Source organism: Cicer arietinum, chromosome 7 (genome assembly GCF_000331145.2).
Source record: "Cicer arietinum cultivar CDC Frontier isolate Library 1 chromosome 7, Cicar.CDCFrontier_v2.0, whole genome shotgun sequence".
In the NCBI taxonomy this organism is placed as follows: domain Eukaryota; kingdom Viridiplantae; phylum Streptophyta; class Magnoliopsida; order Fabales; family Fabaceae; genus Cicer; species Cicer arietinum.
The window spans coordinates 29,628,116-29,646,700 of record NC_021166.2 but is presented as its reverse complement, the minus strand read 5'-3'; the positions used below and the strand labels follow the sequence as shown (position 1 = coordinate 29,646,700).

Genomic DNA, 18,585 nt, shown 5'->3' with positions numbered 1-18,585 from the left:
ACTATGAATATTAAAAAATTGTATATAATAACAGATGAAATTAAAATTTTAAATAAAAAATATCTAAATGTCATTAAGTAAATAGATTTTTTTTTTTAAATTCTCAAAATAACATAGGAAATTAAACTATTTACAAACTTTAAAACCACTTTAAAGTGATATTTAATTAAACTGTAACTCTAATCTATACTCAATATGCTGTTCGACTCCTACTCATGACATTGAAGGACTTTCAACATTTACCTATTAACATAATCCCAACATAGTGAGCATAAAACTCAGTAATATAGATTTAATAAAAAAAATTATAGATGTTTTTCACTCATGCCAGTGTGTTAAACATTAAAAATCATCTCGACAAACTATACCTTAATTTAATAAAATATTATTTCTTTGTAAGTTATATCCAAGTACATATTTTACCTCAGCCTAAAATCTTTCAAAGAATTTAAACCATTAAATATGAGTAATCTAATGACTTAAACTTTACATAACAAGTAATTCATAAAAACTACATTGGTTTCACTTCATGTTCTCTTCTCGAATAACCTCTTTTGATAAAATTAGACATAATTAAGTTCGTAAATGGTCTTTCACTTACCTCGTTTACCCCCCGCTCCCGTTGTATATAGATTTTATAAAACTCAGTAATATAGATTTAATAAAAATAATTATAGATGTTTTTCACTCATGTCAGTGTGTTAAACATTAAAAATCATCTCGATAAACTATACCTTAATTTAATAAAATATTATTTCTTTGTAAATATATTCAAGTACATCTTTAACCTCAGCCTAAAATCTTTCAAAGAATTTAAACCATTAAATATGAGTAATCTAATGACTTAAACTTTACATAACAAGTAATTCATGAAAACTACGTTGGTTTCACTTCATGTTCTCTTCTCGAATAACCTCTTTTGATAAAATTGGACATAATTAAGTTCGTAAATGGTCTCCCACTTACCTCGTTTATCCCTATCTCCCATTGTATATAGAAGGAGAGTTTATCTATATATATATATATATATATATATATATATATATATCACACAATTGAAGACGCGTTTAACATAGAAATCATATGAGTATATATATATATATATATATATATATATATACACACACACACACAAACACGCTCACCATATAATAGTACAAAACTTACAAGAAAAGAGTGTTATATTTAAGCTGTTAAACACAATTGGTTTCACTCGAAACTGATCTATATAACTCAAATTATGGTATTCTAAAGTCAACAATATTACATAATAATCTTATGACAAAATAAATTTGTTTACAATACTACCGATTTATCTCTATATTTAGTAAAATCATAAATTTTATCATGATAAAACTACACATCTTCTTTCAAACTCAATTGGTCAAAACAAGTTAACTAGCTCAAGATATAAATATTTTAAAATGATTAATGCAGATCAACTTAGAAAATAGAGCAATCCACTTCATAAAATCTCAACAATTTGTACAATTAATATAAACTTAAAAAAATTTATAGTAACAAAGTAAATGGAATAAGCTTTCACTCAAAATCGATTCCTATTGCTTTTGTTATACCAATTTTTAGCTTAGTCACATCATAATCTTTTTCTACATAAAAGACTATAACTTTGACAATTTAATTAAAATATTAAATGATTTCTGATTTAAATAAACGACAACATTTTGAAAAGTTTAAGATGTCTAGTTTATAAATATAGTTTTTATTCTACATAATAAGCATTCAATTAATACAATTTAATAAAATAAAAAATATAGGTGTAAAGATGGAACAATAAATTTATTTCCAACTTGTAACTCAATTTTCTCTATTAATTCTCAACTAAAATTAGTGAAACTAATGCCTATTTCGAAGGTAATTAAGTATAATTTCTAATGAAACTAAAATCAGCTCAAAATACTATATATGGAGAAACTTATGAACAAAATACGAAACGTATATCTATACGAGTTCAGAGATAATATTATACTATTTTTATTTCAAACTTTATATTCTCAAGTCCATAAGCTCAACTAAGTAAAATACATTCAAAATTCAACATAAAATCAATTAATACCGATATTAAACAATTATCATCTCATCTTAACTCAACCACACAATACTCAACAATCATAATAAAACAACAACTATTCATACTAATTGATATAAATACCTAACATGCATTATTAATAATCAATTATACTAAATCAAACATGATTATCTCAATACTCAAATAGAAAAATCATTAACAACTATTAGGAATATGCAATCAAGATCCTAAGCACACCTAAGAGAGATTTTTAAGAGGATTTTCTATGTTACCTTAAAAAAAGATTTGAGACTCCTAAAGTTTGATTATAATTCATTCTTCTACAAGTGAAGCTCTAATTCCTCTTCAAGTTTCCATCTTCCTTCTCAATATGCAAGAACTCTAAACTTTTTCTCCTATGTTGAAACCCTAGCTTTCCTTTTCTTCTTTCTCATAATTTATCCTTTCACTCTCCCTCTTGGTCCTCTTTTACTCTAATATGGGTGTGAGAGTTGCTTCTATGATGAGATGATGGAATGAGGGAGCTTGAGAAGGACAAGCAATGGAGTTAATGTTTTCTCTCTTCTTCCTCTTGCTTTCTCTTTTTCTTTTTCCCCTCTTATTCTTTCCTCTTTTCCCTTATTCCCCCCTCCCCCGCGCATTATTTCTATTCTTTTATTTCTATTTTTATTTCTTTTTAATTTATTTATTGAAAAATTGATAGACACACCTCCTCCTAAGTGAGTTGCACCCCCTATTAAGTACTCAACAATATTTTAGTAGTTACTACTCACTCAAATTTCTATTCATTAAAATTAATTATACCTTATCTTAAATCATACATGACATAAAACTAAATATTCTTATTATTATAATTATGCTGCTAACTATAAAAGTGATCCTAAATAGCATAAAAAAATAACAAAGTTTGTTAAACATTTACCATTTAAATTTTCAATAGATTATGCTATCACTAAATTATCATTACATGCGATTTTATAAGGAATTAGTGCATTTATTTATTTCTAATAATAACATTAATTAATGACATATTGATAATATTTCAAAAAAAGAAAATTGAGGTGTTACAAAGTTAAAAAAGATTGTCTAAAAAAAAATTGTTTTTCAATTTTTAACTTTTTCTTCAATTGTACTTTTTAATTAATACTACTTTCATTATTTGTAATGCAATATATTCCACTACACATTTTAAATATTGATACTTATCAATATCTAACAAGTATAATAATTTAGTTAAAGTGATCACTACGCGAAAAAACGGCTTTTACAGCGCTTTTTTAAGCCATTTACAGCGCTTTTTCAAAAAAATAAGCGCTGTGGAAACGAGCGCTGTAAATGATACAACAGCGCTTTTATAAAAGCGCTATAAAACATGTAAATACAACGCGCGCTTGTTATGCACATTTTACAGCGCTTCTTCACAAAAAGCGCTGTAATATGCACCCCGTCATATGAGTTATGGGTGTGCATATTACAACGCTTTCCCACAAAAGCGCTGTAATATGCCCACCCATAATTTCATATATGGGCGTACATATTACAGCGCTTTCTCGAAAAAGCGCTGTAATATGTACACCCATAACTCATATGACGGGGTGCATATTACAGCGCTTTTTCGAGAAAGCGCTGTAATATGTACACCCATAACTCATATGACGGGGTGCATATTACAGCGCTTTTTCGAGAAAGCGCTGTAATATGCACACCCATAACTCATATGACGGGGTGCATATTACAGCGCTTTTTCGAGAAAGCGCTGTAATATGTACACCCATAACTCATATGACGGGGTGCATATTACAGCGCTTTTTCGAGAAAGCGCTGTAATATGTACACCCATAACTCATATGACGGGGTGCATATTACAGCGCTTTTTCGAGAAAGCGCTGTAATATGTACACCCATAACTCATATGACGGGGTGCATATTACAGCGCTTTTTCGAGAAAGCGCTGTAATATGCACACCCATAACTCATATGACGGGGTGCATATTACAGCGCTTTTTCGAGAAAGCGCTGTAATATGTACACCCATAACTCATATGACGGGGTGCATATTACAGCGCTTTTTCGAGAAAGCGCTGTAATATGTACACCCATAACTCATATGACGGGGTGCATATTACAGCGCTTTTTGTGAAGAAGCGCTGTAAAATGTGCATAACAAGCGCGCGTTGTATTTACATGTTTTATAGCGCTTTTATAAAAGCGCTGTTGTATCATTTACAGCGCTCGTTTCCACAGCGCTTATTTTTTTGAAAAAGCGCTGTAAATGGCTTAAAAAAAGCGCTGTAAAAGCCGTTTTTTCGCGTAGTGATTTCATCCTCGAAATTTGCAGTGAGTGAACTAATATCTAACTTACCACCCTCAAGATTCAAACTTAGTCTACATACTTAAGACATTCAATCTCAAATTAAGCACAACATGTAAAAAATCAACTAACATAGCATGGTAGAATAACATGACAAAATAAATCAATTAAACACAACATTTATCATTCAATTATGAAATAAAATATCACATTTATCATTCCATTATGAAATAAAAAATCATAGAGTTACTCACTATAATTTACATATAAAACATAACATAACAAATAGATTTTGCAAATAATAACGTAGTTCATTTAGTTTTGATAAATTAAACACATTCGAAGTATGTTGTCAATTTCAACTAGTTCTTTCAAACCAAAAATTACTAGTTTTACTCCTTAAAATAAAGTCTAAATCATATCACCAAACATTCAACAAATTTAACTTAGGTCTGACAAAGAGAGCTATTTTTAAAATATTAAACACATCTAACAACTTAATAATATTATAATAGATTTACAATCAATTACTCTATAAAAATCGAGAAGATCGTACATTTGCTCCTTTTCGAGGTATTCAATATACTCATCTCCAAAGATGTCTTGATTCATTTGTACAATGGGCGAATCGTTGCTGCTGCCCATGTTCCTTTTTATTTGGATGTCAAGACACGCCCCGTATTTACCAAGGCGTGGCTGACTTTTATTAGGAGCAGCAGCAGCAGCGACCGATTTTCCCCGATCCAGATTTTTTGTTGCTGCAAGTTTTGCAGCTTTATTACCCTCCAGCCTTTGTAGTTTGGCAGCCCTATTAACCTCCAATTTTTGAGGTCTGCTGCCTTTTTTTGGCTGTAGGGGTGGTTTATTTATTTGGACCTACAAAAATGAGGTAAAATGTTAGTTTATTGAATCTGAAAAAATAAAAAACCTTAGGCAATAAATGTGACAAACCTTTTCGGGAGATGTAACTGATTTGTCCTTGGGAATCTTTTTTTCGAGGGCAACAAGGTGTGTGGGCCATGCCACGTAACTGCCAATAGCGTCGCTTAAGAACTTCATATCTCCATCGTTGTCCGGTATGGGCAACGGTGCAGTTGGTTCGAAAGCAACCGTAGGCGATACTTTGACATGGCCCGCGGGGATCGGAATATTGTGCAATACTTCTCCCGAAGTATTGTGCAATATTCCTTTTCCCACCTTCCGTTGAGTCGGCGAGGACAAGTATAGGACACATGTAGTGACACCCTACATCAATAGTTAAAACATAAGTACAGTTAATATATAAGTTTGTTTAATACATAAGTAATTACATAAGCAAGTAAGTAGTAAGTAATTAATTACCTCGGGAATACTCTTCAAACCGACGTTGCAACTCCCGGTTTCACTCTCCATTTGTATTTCAGGTTGGAGCTGAACCGGAAGTTGCTTGTCTTTATTCGTATTCACCAAGAGTGCCACTTGCTCCGATAAGATTCTGAGCTTCTCTAATACTTCCTCGTTGGAAGGTTTTTGGCGCTTCTCTTGAGGAAAAAAGCTTTTGGGAGTTACGCCAAATCCTTTCCCCCTCACTCGACCGGAATACTCAGGGACATTAAACACTTTCCCAAGAATGTCCCTGCACGTATCCTTGTTGCCCTCTTGAGTTTCAGAACTTTGTTCAATAGTTTCCTAAAATACATGTAACATTAAAAAGATAAGTTCAATAGCATTTTTAAAATACAATATTAAAAAATATTAAAGTGATAATATACTTACACAAAGTTCTACAACTTTCTTGACATTTTCATTATCAACCACTCCTTCTTTGTTAACACGCGCTTCCTTCCATAAGATATGACGACCCAAGGGTTGATCGGCTTGGGTGTCTTTTCTCTATTCGTTAAAATCATAAACAAAATAATACAAATTAGTTACACACTATAGTTTATAATACAAATTACAAGTGATGTTTAATTACTTACAATTTTTTGTTCAAGGCGTGCATATCCCATACGTGATTTCTTGTATGGGTGTTTTGGGTTGCTTGCCCGTTCGCGATTTGCCTTACTAATATTCTATATAAAAAAAAAATAGCAATTGTGTAAAAATTTAAAATACGCTACGAATATGAATAATAAAACACAAATGCTAATAAATTAATCACTTACGACAAACGCCGGGTCAGAACGTTTGGAAACAAATGCACTCCATTCATCCTTTGATATATAATGTTGATATATCTTTGGAGGTTCAGCATTTGTGTTTCCTTCTCTATCTTTTAGATAGAAATTTGAGAGATGGGATCTAAATCCACGATGGATTTTCCCAGCAACTCTCAAAACATATGACTTTCGTTCCTCATCAAGAACAAAAGTGGTCTGCAATGAAAACAATTATAAGTAATGTATTTTACAGAAAAAAAATTATAAATGACAAAAGAGTAGATCAAAATATTTACTTGAATGTCATTCCAGATGATATCTTTGGCATCCTTCAACGCCTTATCTCTCCAGTTGTCTATTGTTATTGGGACATTTTGACGAACAACAGCCCCAATGTAGCTTACAAACATGGAGCTGTTGGGGTCAACTGGCTGACCACTCTCGTTCCAGCCAACCTAATAAACTCATATAGTAAGTACATGCCCTAAACCCTAAAAAAAGATAAAAAAACACACAGCAAACAGAGTATATATAGTATACCTCAAATTTAATGCCACTGCTCCGTGCTTTAATCACCCTTTGCATGATAGTTGCACCACGTTTGACTTCTTTTTCGTAAGTCTTAGAGGTGCCAACTTCTTCATTTTGAACTTCTAAATCTTTGTTTGTATCCATTTAACTACAACAAGTTCAACATGCACTTTAGTATAACATCAACAAGCTCAACATGGATCATGCATTATTATAAACAAACTCAACATGTATCAGTATATCTTAAAAAAGCTCAACATGCATTCTAATGATTACAAAAATTTAATAACATCAATACCTGAATAATGATGGTTCGAAGAAAGACGAAATGCAAAGAAAAGAGGGTTTGCAGAAAGTTCACAGAAATATGGTTCACAGAAATACGGTTTGAAGAAATACGTAATGAGGGTTACGTATTTCAATGAAAATATATTGTGTGAAATGGGAGAGATGATCTTGGATGGAAATAAGGTTCGAAATGAAGGAGATGATCGTGGAAATAAGGTTCGTAAAGGACGGGATGATAGGGTTTGCAAAAGAAGAGAAGAAATGAAGGTTGAGATGAAGGTTACGTAATGAAGAGGAAACTGAAGAGGTAACTGTTATATATACGTAACACTTTTACAGCGCTTTTTATAAGCCTTTTACAGCGCTTATTTTGTAAAGCGCTCTAAAAGGCTTCTTTAGTTAAATTTTTAAAAGGCTCTTTTACAGCGCTTTTTTCAAATAAGCGCTGTAAAAGACCTCCGTGTGTTATTATGTTATTTGAATGCCTTTTACAGCGCTTTTTTCAAATAAGCGCTGTAAAAGACCTCCGTGTGTTATTATGTTATTTGAATGCCTTTTACAGCGCTTTTTTCAAATAAGCGCTGTAAAAGACCTCCGTGTGTTATTATGTTATATGAATGCCTTTTACAGCGCTTTCACACATAAGCGCTCTAAAAGGCTTCTTTAGTTAAATTTTTAAAAGGCTCTTTTACAGCGCTTTTTTCAAATAAGCGCTGTAAAAGACCTCCGTGTGTTATTATGTTATATGAATGCCTTTTACAGCGCTTTCACACATAAGCGCTCTAAAAGGCTTCTTTAGTTAAATTTTTAAAAGGCTCTTTTACAGCGCTTTTTTCAAATAAGCGCTGTAAAAGACCTCCGTGTGTTATTATGTTATTTGAATGCCTTTTACAGCGCTTTTACACATAAGCGCTCTAAAATGTCTCTTTATGTTAATTTTAAGAGGCTCTTTTACAGCGCTTTTCCCAAATAAGCGCTGTAAAAGACCTCCGTGTGTTATTATGTTATATGAATGTTTTTTAAAGCCTTTTACAGCGCTTTTCCACATAAGCGCTCTAAAATGTCTCTTTATGTTAATTTTAAAAGGCTCTTTTACAGCGCTTTTTCCAAATAAGCGCTGTAAAAGGCCTTATTGTTTTTGTGTTTTGTTATGTTATGTTATTTTTTAAACAAGCTCAACATGCATGCAAAACCCACATAGTAGTAACTGGTCACCACAAAAATCCCTTCCTCTTCACCAAACTCTTCTCCTTTTATGCATCTTCTTCACAAACATCAAAGCTTACTCTTTCACAATTCAATCTCCACCTCAACACCCTTTTTATCTCTTTACATTCTCTTTCCTTCTTAAATCGAAACTTAATTGGTATTCAGGATCATTGCCATGTTGCGAAAAATGGGTTTGTGTCTGGTGTTTTTGGGGATTCCCATGATGCGTACAAGGTGTTTGAAGAAATGGGTTTGTGTCTGATGTTTTTTGGATTCCCATGATGCGTACAAGGTGTTTGAAGAAATGGGTTTGTGTCTGATGTTTTTTGGATTCCCATGATGCGTACAAGGTGTTTGAAGAAATTAGGTGTCTGATGAATATTATTTTTAAAGCTTTTTTACAGCGCTTTGTCAAATAAGCGCTGTAAAATGTCTTTTTTACTCACTTTCAAAAGAGTCGTTTACAGCGCTTTGTGTGAAAAGCGCTGTAAAAGGTATAAAACACTCATTATTTTATTTTTAAAAGGATCTTTTACAGCGCTTTTTAAGATAAGCGCTGTAAAATGTCTCTTTATTTTATTTTTGTGTTTGGTTTATTTGGGTTGGGATGACATTAAAAACATTTTTATCATTGTTTATTGGATTAAAAATATTGTTATCATTGTCTTTATCACAATACTTTAGGAGATGATGAATTATTAGAAATGAGTATTCTGAAGAATCTATATATATATATGCACTGAGCAAAAGAGAATCTCTCTATTCAGTTCAGTTCAGTTCATGTAAATTACTAATTTATATTCAGTTCAGTTCATGTAAATCAAGCTAAATATAAAACACTCATTGTTACATGAACTTGGTATAAAACACTCAAATCAAGCTAAATATAAGCAGAAAATAAATTAATCAGAAAATAAATTAATCAGAACTTAGTATAAAACACTCAATTCAGATTACATGCATATTTACAATAACACAGTTCAGATTACATGCATAGCTTATATAAAACAATTAAACATATATATACATTAAGATGCCCTTCTTCTTTTCCTGGTGACATTCACATTTGTTTGTCCATTTACAATACGAAACGATGGATTAATCCAAATTCCCTCATCATGATCATCTCTAAGATATAAACCATCATCAGTTGAATCAATTTCATGTGGTTGTTGTGATGTTGCAAATAAAAGATCATTACCAACATCTTCATCATTATTGTTATCATCACTTATTTTATTGGTCGATAGGACAACAGACCATTTATCATTAGAAGGATCAGTGACATAAAACACTTGTTGAGCTTGCGACGCTAAAATAAAAGGCTCGTCTTTGTATCCCACCCTATTAAAATCGACAAGCAAGAATCCTGACTCATCAATCCGAACGCCATTATTATTATCGACCCACTTGCAACCAAATATGGGAACACGAAACATTGTGTAGTCTAACTCCCATATGCGCTCGATAACCCCAAAATATGATAGATTTGCATATATTGGGTTTTTGTCTTTTGCACTTGAGACATGCATCGCTTCAGCTACGAGAGTGACTCCACTATTTTGCATAGTGGTCTGATCATCTTGTTCTTTGGTATAAAATGTGTAGCCGTTAATAACATAACCAGTGTAAGAAAAGACATGTAAGCTCGGACCATTTGCTAGCCACCTCAATCTATTTGAAATTGATCCGGGGTCTATATCAAATTTTGACATTATGTGATTTTTTAACCATGTTACAAAACTTCGATTGTGCTCTCGAGTTATCCAATTTTGATTCCTATTCATGTTCAAACGAGATAACTGATCAATGTGTATTGTAACATACGGTTGAACCTCATCATCATTGTGCAGAACATACAATTGTGCCTGCTCCCATTCTGTCCTTGATATAGTCAGTAGTCTCCTTCCAGTTATCCCTTCTCCTGATAGTCTTCCCGAATGACGAGACATGGGAAGCCCTATGGATTCAACATTGGACAGATATTCAGTACAAAATTCAGCAGCCTCTTCAACAATGTATCGTTCAGCAATACAACCTTCTGGTCGACTTCTACTTTTTACGTACCCTTTTAATATTTTCATATATCGTTCTATCGGATACATCCATCTCATATAAGCTGGCCCACAAAGTTGTGTCTCCTTAACCAGATGAACAGTAAGGTGAACCATTATATCAAAAAACGATGGTGGGAAATACATTTCAAGCTCACACAAAGTAACAACAATTTCCCTCTGCAATGTCGGTAATTTCTGAGGGTCGATCACTTTACTACAAATTTCCCTGAAGAAGAAACATAATCTAGTTAAGGCTAGTCGAACTTTTTCAGGTAAAATGGAACGTATACCTATTGGTAGCAAATGCTCCATTATAATATGACAATCATGGGTCTTCAAACCTTTTAACTTGAGGTCTTTCATACAAACCAAATTTTTAATGTTCGAAGAGTATCCTTCTGGAACTTTAACTTCGTGTAGAAATTTACATAAAACAATTTTTTCCTTTCTAGATAGAGTATGAGCGGCTGGAGGTAGATATGTGCGATTTCCTTTCTTTACTGGAGCCAGTTCATTTCTTATTCCCATATCGACCAAGTCCAATCTTGCATTGACGCCATCTTTAGACTTTCCTGGAACATTGAGTAACGTACCAATAACACTTTCAAATACATTTTTTTCAATATGCATCACATCGAGGAAATGTCTTACATACAATGACTTCCAATATGGCAATTCAAAGAAAATTGACTTTTTCTTCCACCCAGTTTTCACCAGCTCTCCCGCAAAAGGTTTGCCAAATTTATTGGTCAAACCTTGTACTTTTTCAAGTATTTGATATCCAGTCGGTGCTAAAGGAGCTTTACCTTCCTCTGATTTTCCATTGAATGCATTTCTCCACCCACGATACTGATGACTATAAGGTAAAAATCTACGATGTCCAAGAAACACATTCTTCTTACAATGTTTCAACCGCATCCAATTTGTACTCTCTTCACATATAGGACATGCACACTGACCTTTAATGCTATATCCTGATAAATTACCATATGCTGGAAAATCATTAATTATGCCGAACAACATAACCCTTAAATTGAAACATTCTTTCTTATACCCATCATAAACTTCCACACCTGTCTCCCACATACTTTTTAAATTTTCGATTAGAGGAGTCAAGTATACGTCGATATCATTCCCCGGTTGTTTGGGTCCAGAAATTAACAGAGACAACATCATAAACTTACGCTTCATACATAACCATGGAGGTAGGTTATATATTACCAAAATCACAGGCCACGTGCTATGTGAGATGCTTTGAAGACCATGTGGATTCATTCCATCAGTAGAAAGTGCAAGTCTTAGATTTCTTGACTCTATCCCGAATTCAGGATACTCGTGATCAATTTTTGCCCATTGTGGGGAATCTGCAGGGTGTCGAAACATTCCATCTCTAATTCTTTCATCTGCATGCCATGTCAAGTGTTTTGAATCTTCTTCACTGCGATACATGCGCCTAAATCTTGGTATTATAGGAAAATACCACACGACTTTTGCTGGAGTAGATTCTTTCTTCTTATATCGAGAGACATTGCATTTCGGACACGCCTTAAGTAGTTCATATTCGTTTCGAAATAAAATGCAATCGTTAGGACACGCATGAATCCTTTCGTAACTCATTCCAATAGAACACAAAATCCGTTTAGCCTCGTAGGTTCGACTGGGAAGTTCATTATCATCTGGCAACATATCTTTTATGAGTGTTAATAATTCCGTAAAGCTTTTATCAGACCATCCATTACTCGCTTTTAAGTTGTACAACTTTAATATCGCTGACAGTCTTGTGAATTTAGTACAACCATTATATAATTCTTTCTCTGCATCACTCAACAAACTTTCAAACATTTTAGGACAATCTCGAAGATCTTCTTCAACTGCTTTTGCAATCTCATCAACTCGGTCCGGCTCATATGTATCTGTATCGAAATCAGTTGAAGCATATGTAGAACTATTCTCAAAATTAATGTTTCCTTTTTTTTTCTCACCATGTCTTATCCAACATGTGTAGCTTTGATCAATTCCATTACATACTAGATGTCCTTCTAATTCATCTTCTCTAACACGTTTTCCAAAACAACATTTTAAACAAGGACAAACTACTCTATTTGGATCTTTTGCATTCTTCACTGCAAACTCAACAAACTCCTTCACTCCAATTTCATACTCTTTTGACAATCGATTGGCTGAAATCCATTTCCTATCCATATTATACCACCTATATAAATGCAGTAACAAAAATAATAAGCTTTCAAAACATATCAACAAGTTTCAAAAAGAAACCAATATCAACTAAAAATTTCAAAACAGAACAGATCATGTGGTATGAGTTTTTGACAATTTTTGACAATTTCAAAACAGAACAGATCATGTGGTATGAGTTTTTGACAATTTTTGACAATTTCAAAACATAACAGATCATGTGTAAAAAATACCTTAGACAACGTAGATGGCCGCACAGTACGTAGAGGATATTAGGGTTCGCAACGTATATAATTATTTGAAAGATGTATTTTACAGCGCTTGTGAAAAACGCGCTGTAATAGGTAGTTAAATTCAATGAAAGCGCATGTGTTTTACAGCGCTTGTGAAAAAAGCGCTGTAATAGGTAGTTAAATTCAATGAAAGCGCATGTGTTTTACAGCGCTTGTGAAAAAAGCGCTGTAATAGGTAGTTAAATTCAATGAAAGCGCATGTGTTTTACAGCGCTTGTGAAAAAAGCGCTATAATAGGTAGTTAAATTCAATGAAAGCGCATGTGTTTTACAGCGCTTGTGAAAAAAGCGCTATAATAGGTAGTTAAATTCAATGAAAGCGCATGTGTTTTACAGCGCTTAAGAAAAAAGCGCTGTAATAAGTAGTTAAATTCAATGAAAGCGCATGTGTTTTACATCGCTTGTGAAAAAAGCGCTATAATAGGTAGTTAATTTCAATGAAAGCGCATGTGTTTTACAGCGCTTGTGAAAAAAGCGCTGTAACTGATTCGCGAAAGCGCTTCCGTTTACAGCGCTTTTTTGACAAGCGCTGTAAAATCCTTATAACGTGATGCGCAAACGTTATATGACCTACTACAGCGCTTGTTTTACAGCGCTTTACATAATAAGCGCTGTAATAGGTTCCGTTATTTTTAAAATATAATTACAACAGCGCTTGTGTTTAGAAAGCGCTGTAAAATGGGCGCTGTTAAATGTCATTTCTGGCGTAGTGGATATTCTTTCCATTTTATTTATATATTTTTCTTAATATATATAAAATAATTAAATAAATCAATTATTTTGAGACAGATGAAATAATTAAAAATGTACGAGTACCAAGTTATTTATAGGTTAAAAACTAAATAAAAAAGTGGGGTGACCTTGCCCCTAATTTTGACATTGAAGATTGGTCTCTATATGTAAATTATGGTTTAGACTTTACTGGCTATGAAAAAGAATTATGATATATATTTGAAAAATATTTAAAATGAGGATTTGATCATTTGAATGATAGACATGATCCTTTTGGATGGTCCCAAGTGGCTAAAGATTCGTGACAACATGTATTTTTAATTTTGTTTGGGCTTGCTACATTTTGCTATTAATGATCAACTCCATTTTCTAGCAAAAATTGATTATTGCAAATGTTTGTTGTTGTTAGTGCCTTTTCTTTTTAATATTGTTTGATGCTTTTTAATTTAAGGCCTCTAATGATTTTGGAACACAGTCACTTGCTTCGAAGACTTAGAATAACATTGTCTAAGTTAGGATAATGACTTTTAAATCTTAAACTACAGAGTAAATTACTATTTTAGCTCTTAAATATATGAGATATTATTACAATAGTTAATAGTTCAAAAATATATTAAAATTATAAAAATATATTTAAATATATTATTTATTAATTATTTTAATTCTCAAATAAATTTTAGATATCAGTTTAATCTTCACATGTATTTTTAATTAATTAATATAATTTAAAATTTTTCTATATAGATGTTAAATAGTATTTATAATTTCAATATATTCAAAATGTGTATGTCAATATCTAACTAACATATTCAAAGACCAAATCTGAGGATGGACGTATGACATGGAAATAACTATGTTTGTCACTATATTGTCATAATTGAGAAAGTTATAGCCCTGGACAGACGGGAAGCAGTAATGTCACTTCATCGACTTTTTCATGTATAACAAAATTAGTTCATTGAATATAATACTACTCGAAAGCTTAGATTTAGACGTGAAAGTAACACTTACCTCATGTTTGGATTCCATTTTGGAGAATTTAATATTAATTTTGGAGGATTAAAATGGATTTTGGTATATTTAAGTGTTATTAAGTAGAAATACTTTTGTTTTTAAATTTAAGTGTAATTTAAAGTCATGATTTATATTTTTGTGTTTAAATATAATTTTGACATAAATTTATTGTTCAATTCTATTTTATCTAAATATATTTAAATATAAATCACTTTAAATTCAATTCATTTTTAATTAAAACTAATTTTATAGAATCAATTCATTATAGGAATGATAATGGTACTTGAAAGCATTGGGACGCTTAATTCATAATAAGATTGAGCAAGCTTGGAGGTAATGGGTAGATCGTTGAAAAAGTTTTTGTTTTTGTAATTTTATTTGCAGAAATATATGAAATATATTTTACGGGAAAAAAATCTTAATTATAAACTCTTATTTATCTTTTTTTCAAAAAAAAGAAATTTTCATATGTATATTAAGTTAATTTGTAATTGAAAAATATATCATATCTTTAGAATAAGGAACAAAATTACAAAATCCTAAAAATATTCTATAAAAAATTTCCAATATAAATCACATCCTAATAATATAATAATATCGTTTTGCTTGATGCTATAATATTTTAATTTAAATCTTAAATATATTTCATTCTAAATCTTAAATTTGTAATATTTAAAAAATACATTCTTCTTAAACTTACTATCATTTAAATTTAACTTTCTTTTTTTTTGACGTTTGATTTATTCTTTTTTTTCTAAGATTTTTATCAATATCTTTTTTGAATGAAATTAAATCTATAGTTGATGGGAGTTTTTCCTTCTTTAAACTTATCTCTTTTTTGAATGAAATTAAATCTATAGTTGATGGGAGTTTTTCCTTCTTTAAACTTATCTCTTTTTTGTCACCTTCTTTGTACCTTGTGGGCTCCATAATATAAACATTGCAATTTTTATGATGGTTGTTAGGTGGTTCTTCCCCTACATCTTTATCCTCCTCGTTAATTTGGAATTTCTTCAAAACATAAGCAGCTTCATGGTCTTCTTTAAATTCAAATCCTTCTTTTTTCTCTTCTTCATCAGAAATATGATCATTCTTCATCAAATCTAAAGCAATTTCATATGAATTATGTTAACATCTTTGTTGTTTGAATATTTAATCATACAACTGTTATGTTCAAATAACACTTTATAGATTTTCTACAACAATTGAGAAACACTTAAAAGATTTTAATCAATTCCACAAACATACATATAAAATTAGTTTCAAACCTGAGTTACTTTTAATTGCAATAGTTCCAATGCCTTATAATACAATTTATGCTTCATTCCCAACTATGATTTTGAAAAGTACAGTTTTGTTGAGCACTTTGAATAGATCGTGATCATAAGTCATACAGTTTATGCAACCACTATCAATAAGGCCAAAATTTGAGGGTTTATTGGTTGTAAAATATGACAATGCAACTAGTTATTCCTCTTCTCGTTTTTCCTCAACAATGTTAACATTTCATTGTTGTTGTTGGTGAGACATGCATACGTTCTTCCTATATTTTAAATGACTATACTTGTAGCATTTTGCATTGGGTCTCCACCATTATCTCTTTTGTGGGTGATTGATTTTCTTGTAATAAGGACATGTAATAAGGACATGATATAAAGAATGGGAGTTTTTGTTTTTGTTTTCCTCTTCAAAATCTTGGAATAGTTCCCTTTTCTTGCTTTTCAACCATTGTTGTTCTTCCAAGAGATCTCATATAAACTCTTAATCTCAAAATCTGAAGGTCGAGGATCATCCATGAGAAAGGGAAGTTCAGACTCAGCACGAGGTGACACCAACCAAGGCACATAAGGTCCCCTAACATATCCCTAACTCTAAGTGGGAACAGACGACCCTTCAATGTCTTCTTCCCACAACAACGGTCCATTTCCTTCCTTATGGCTCCCAATGTAACTATAGGACCTCCTACTCCTGCGGTAGCCTTAACCTTGCCTCTAATATTACTCCCCACATCCTATCCTACACCACTAGCCCCTAGCACAAAGTTTGTAGGCACATGAAAGTCTATCCTTTCACATGTGATCACTATGTGAAACACATATCCATCGATACTACTAGTCGCCGCAACCTTTCACGGATAGGCAGCCCTGCTTGAGATGGGCTCATATTCCCGTGATGTTTCTAGCGTTAGTGTAACCTTCAAATGCACATAAGTCTACATCGTTTGAGGGTATTGCTCAAACTCCATAATAAAAGTAAAGGATCATTAACCGAAATTAACAAATAACATTAACCAAGTATGACATGTTATCATGTGATAAATAAAACATTCATATATCTTCATATAACAAACACAACTCATGTGTCAAAGTACTTGATAAGCCGCAAATGTACGATATTATTGTGTATTAAAAATTATTATTTCCACTAGGAATTACCAAACTCTCTTCTTTACTATGGTGATTAGCTCAAACAACGATTGTTGATAGAATGATTTTTGATTAAAATTTGCAATTAAATTAAAGCTTTGGAATTGTAGTTTTTCACAATGATAAATACAATAAAACTAATTTTCTCTAAGTCACGAGTGTTAAACTATTAAAAATCAGATATATATTTACAACTAATGCTATCTCTCAAACAATAAAAGTGTATTCTAAACTAATAGCCAACCTATTTTCATGATTGATGTATAGACATATCCATTAAGACAACAACCTATCTTTATGATTTCAAGAGAACCAAATATATTTTCATGATTTAACTCTCTTGTCTAATCTTATGAGTCATATATCAAATTCTCTTTTCAGTACTTCATTTGATATCCAAGTACGATCATGATTCTTACTAAGATTGAATTAAAAGATTAATACTCATGACAAGAAATAAATAGAAATTATTAGAGATCTACAATTGGAAATCCTACAATCCCTACATAAGGGAAATCTATTTTCCCATTATCATAATAGAATCAAAATTTAAAATGAAAACATTGGGAATGTACAAAAAAACATAATAAAAGAGAAAAACTGAATATTATTGAAATTAGAAATTTGCTAAGAGAAAAAAAAAATAAAAAATGCAAGAGTAACAAGAGTTTGTGAGTAGGAATGTTTCCAAAGCTAAGTATTTTTGTCTCTTTTATAGCGCTAAGTGCTTTCATGGGCTTGAATCATAGAAAAAAATATGTATTTCACAGAAGAAATATAGTCTAGTAAAAGAAGTTGAGGAGATTACGACCATAATGGCCATCACAGCCAGGCCATAATCTCTACTATATTGGTATGACAAACTTTACGGCCGTAATGGCCATTACAACTACAATGTAATTCGTGTTGGAGATCCCTTTTTCTTTCATCTTCTTGATCAGAATGAACCATGACTGTACCACTTGAGTTCAAGGCTTTTATCTCTTCTGATTAGCACCAATAATCTTCACTTATTCCTTCACTTCTCCTAGCAATCAAAACAAAACAAAAAGTAGTGAAATATAACTAAAACCAAATTAAGAATGTCAAATTAAATTATCAAATAAAGCTATAAAGATAGATAAATTATAGCTTATTAGAACCCTAATGCAATGCCTATATGCTAATATACATGATTCTGGAATTTCAAACCCTTCGCAAAGGGGTTTGGACCTCTTGAGGCAATGTAAAGTCCCATCCAGATAGTCACGACTCAAAAATCCCCGCAAGGATATGGCAGTGCTGCAGACAAACCATTGGTTGGTTCCAACTCTATGGAATACCACACAACTATGAGTG

The 18,585-nt window shown here is 31.9% G+C and overlaps 1 protein-coding gene across 1 annotated transcript; it reads right to left on the bottom strand.

The window, feature by feature from the left end:
* Nucleotides 1-213: 213 nt before the first annotated feature.
* On the bottom strand, nucleotides 214-16,470 carry LOC140918738 (uncharacterized). The gene is made up of 6 exons (XM_073363532.1): nucleotides 16,386-16,470; nucleotides 15,738-15,924; nucleotides 14,613-14,670; nucleotides 5,703-6,029; nucleotides 5,313-5,606; nucleotides 214-243 (listed from the first exon to the last, which is right to left on the bottom strand). Exons 1-6 carry the CDS (start codon nucleotides 16,468-16,470, stop codon nucleotides 214-216), a joined length of 981 nt encoding a protein of 326 aa, XP_073219633.1.
* Nucleotides 16,471-18,585: the final 2,115 nt, after the last annotated feature.